The 1,294-nt window shown below is 29.5% G+C and overlaps 1 protein-coding gene across 1 annotated transcript in view; it reads right to left on the bottom strand.

The window, feature by feature from the left end:
- Nucleotides 1-1,294, bottom strand: part of LOC100166958 (long-chain fatty acid transport protein 4) — a 29,392-nt gene that overhangs the window by 4,261 nt on the left and 23,837 nt on the right. The window contains exon 6 of the mRNA XM_008188134.3: nt 653-845. Within this exon, the coding sequence (XP_008186356.1) occupies nt 653-845 (193 nt within the window). The remainder of the gene's footprint in view (nt 1-652; nt 846-1,294) is intronic.

The raw sequence follows: 1,294 nt of genomic DNA on the forward strand, positions 1-1,294 counted from the left end.
TTGAATAAGCTTTAAACAGATTGTAGGAAAAGTTTGGGGGTCTATGGACATTTTTGGGAGGGCTTAGCCCCTAAAGCCCCCCCCCTATTTGCGCCTATGGCAGTATATATAGTAGATCAGGAGCGTACCTATATAAGGGAGGGATGTGGAGATCTCTCATAGGCCTTTTTTTTAAGTTTTAGTAAAATAGTCTTTTTAGTTTCAAGGAATCATAATAAAAATTAAGTAAATTGTGTACTTAAAATGTTTAATTCAGGGCGTAATCTCAAATTTTTGAAAGGTATGCAACTAAAAACCAAAAAAAAAACCAAAAGCTATGTATTTTCAATTTTTGGAGCACTCCGTGTCTATAGCCTAAAAATAGTGTTCAAAGAAAAAGTTTTTAAATAGAATAACCATTATAAAATCAAACTCATAACGTTGATCAGAATCTGAAAATTTGAAAAATTATATGATGACAATTTTTAAGAAAGTATTCAAAATGATCATCATTAAAATAATATCATTTAGGTTAAAGGTTAAAACTGTTTGCTAATTAAATAATTATATTTTTTTCAGATAGTTTTGTGGTAATATTTTTAAATATTTAAGCTTAAAAAAACAGCTCAAATCTAGATTTATTTTGTTATATAGGTAGTTATGTTTTGTTTACTCATGTTAGCATTTCCTTCAGTGGCTCCGTAGAATTCTGCCACTTTTTTTATATTAAACCGCGTAATGAAATCGTTCCATATCTGAGGACGAAGACCATTTCCTAAGATCAATCTGACCTGATGAGTTTTGTCGGCATCAGATGGGGGTGACGCCAAACAATAACGACACATTTCACCAATGTATTGTGCAACCTTTAATATAATATTGAATTAAAATATATATACCTGGATAATAATATTTATGGTTAAATATTAAAATTATAATTTATTAGAAAGGTGGTTAGGTGATCCAAAAAGTGATAAATTCAAATGTACACTCATTATTCCGTTAAGTTTCAACTTTACTTACACGAAAAAAAAATGTTTTTTCACATAATTTGATGTCATTCCATTTTTTTTATAGTATATCTAATATATAAAATTCTCGTGTCACAGTTTTCGTTGCCATACTCTTCCGAAATGGCTTGACAGATTTTGATGAAATTTTTTGTGCATATTCAGTAGGTATGAGAATCGGCTAACATCTATTTTTCATACTCCTAAGTGATAATGGGTTGTCCAGAAAAAAATAATAGAAGAGCTCAAACAGGGATTTTGATAATTTTACGGTAGAAATAATTGTTTATAAATGGTTGCTATGG

This window comes from Acyrthosiphon pisum, chromosome A1 (genome assembly GCF_005508785.2).
Source record: "Acyrthosiphon pisum isolate AL4f chromosome A1, pea_aphid_22Mar2018_4r6ur, whole genome shotgun sequence".
NCBI classification, from domain to species: Eukaryota; Metazoa; Arthropoda; class Insecta; order Hemiptera; family Aphididae; genus Acyrthosiphon; species Acyrthosiphon pisum.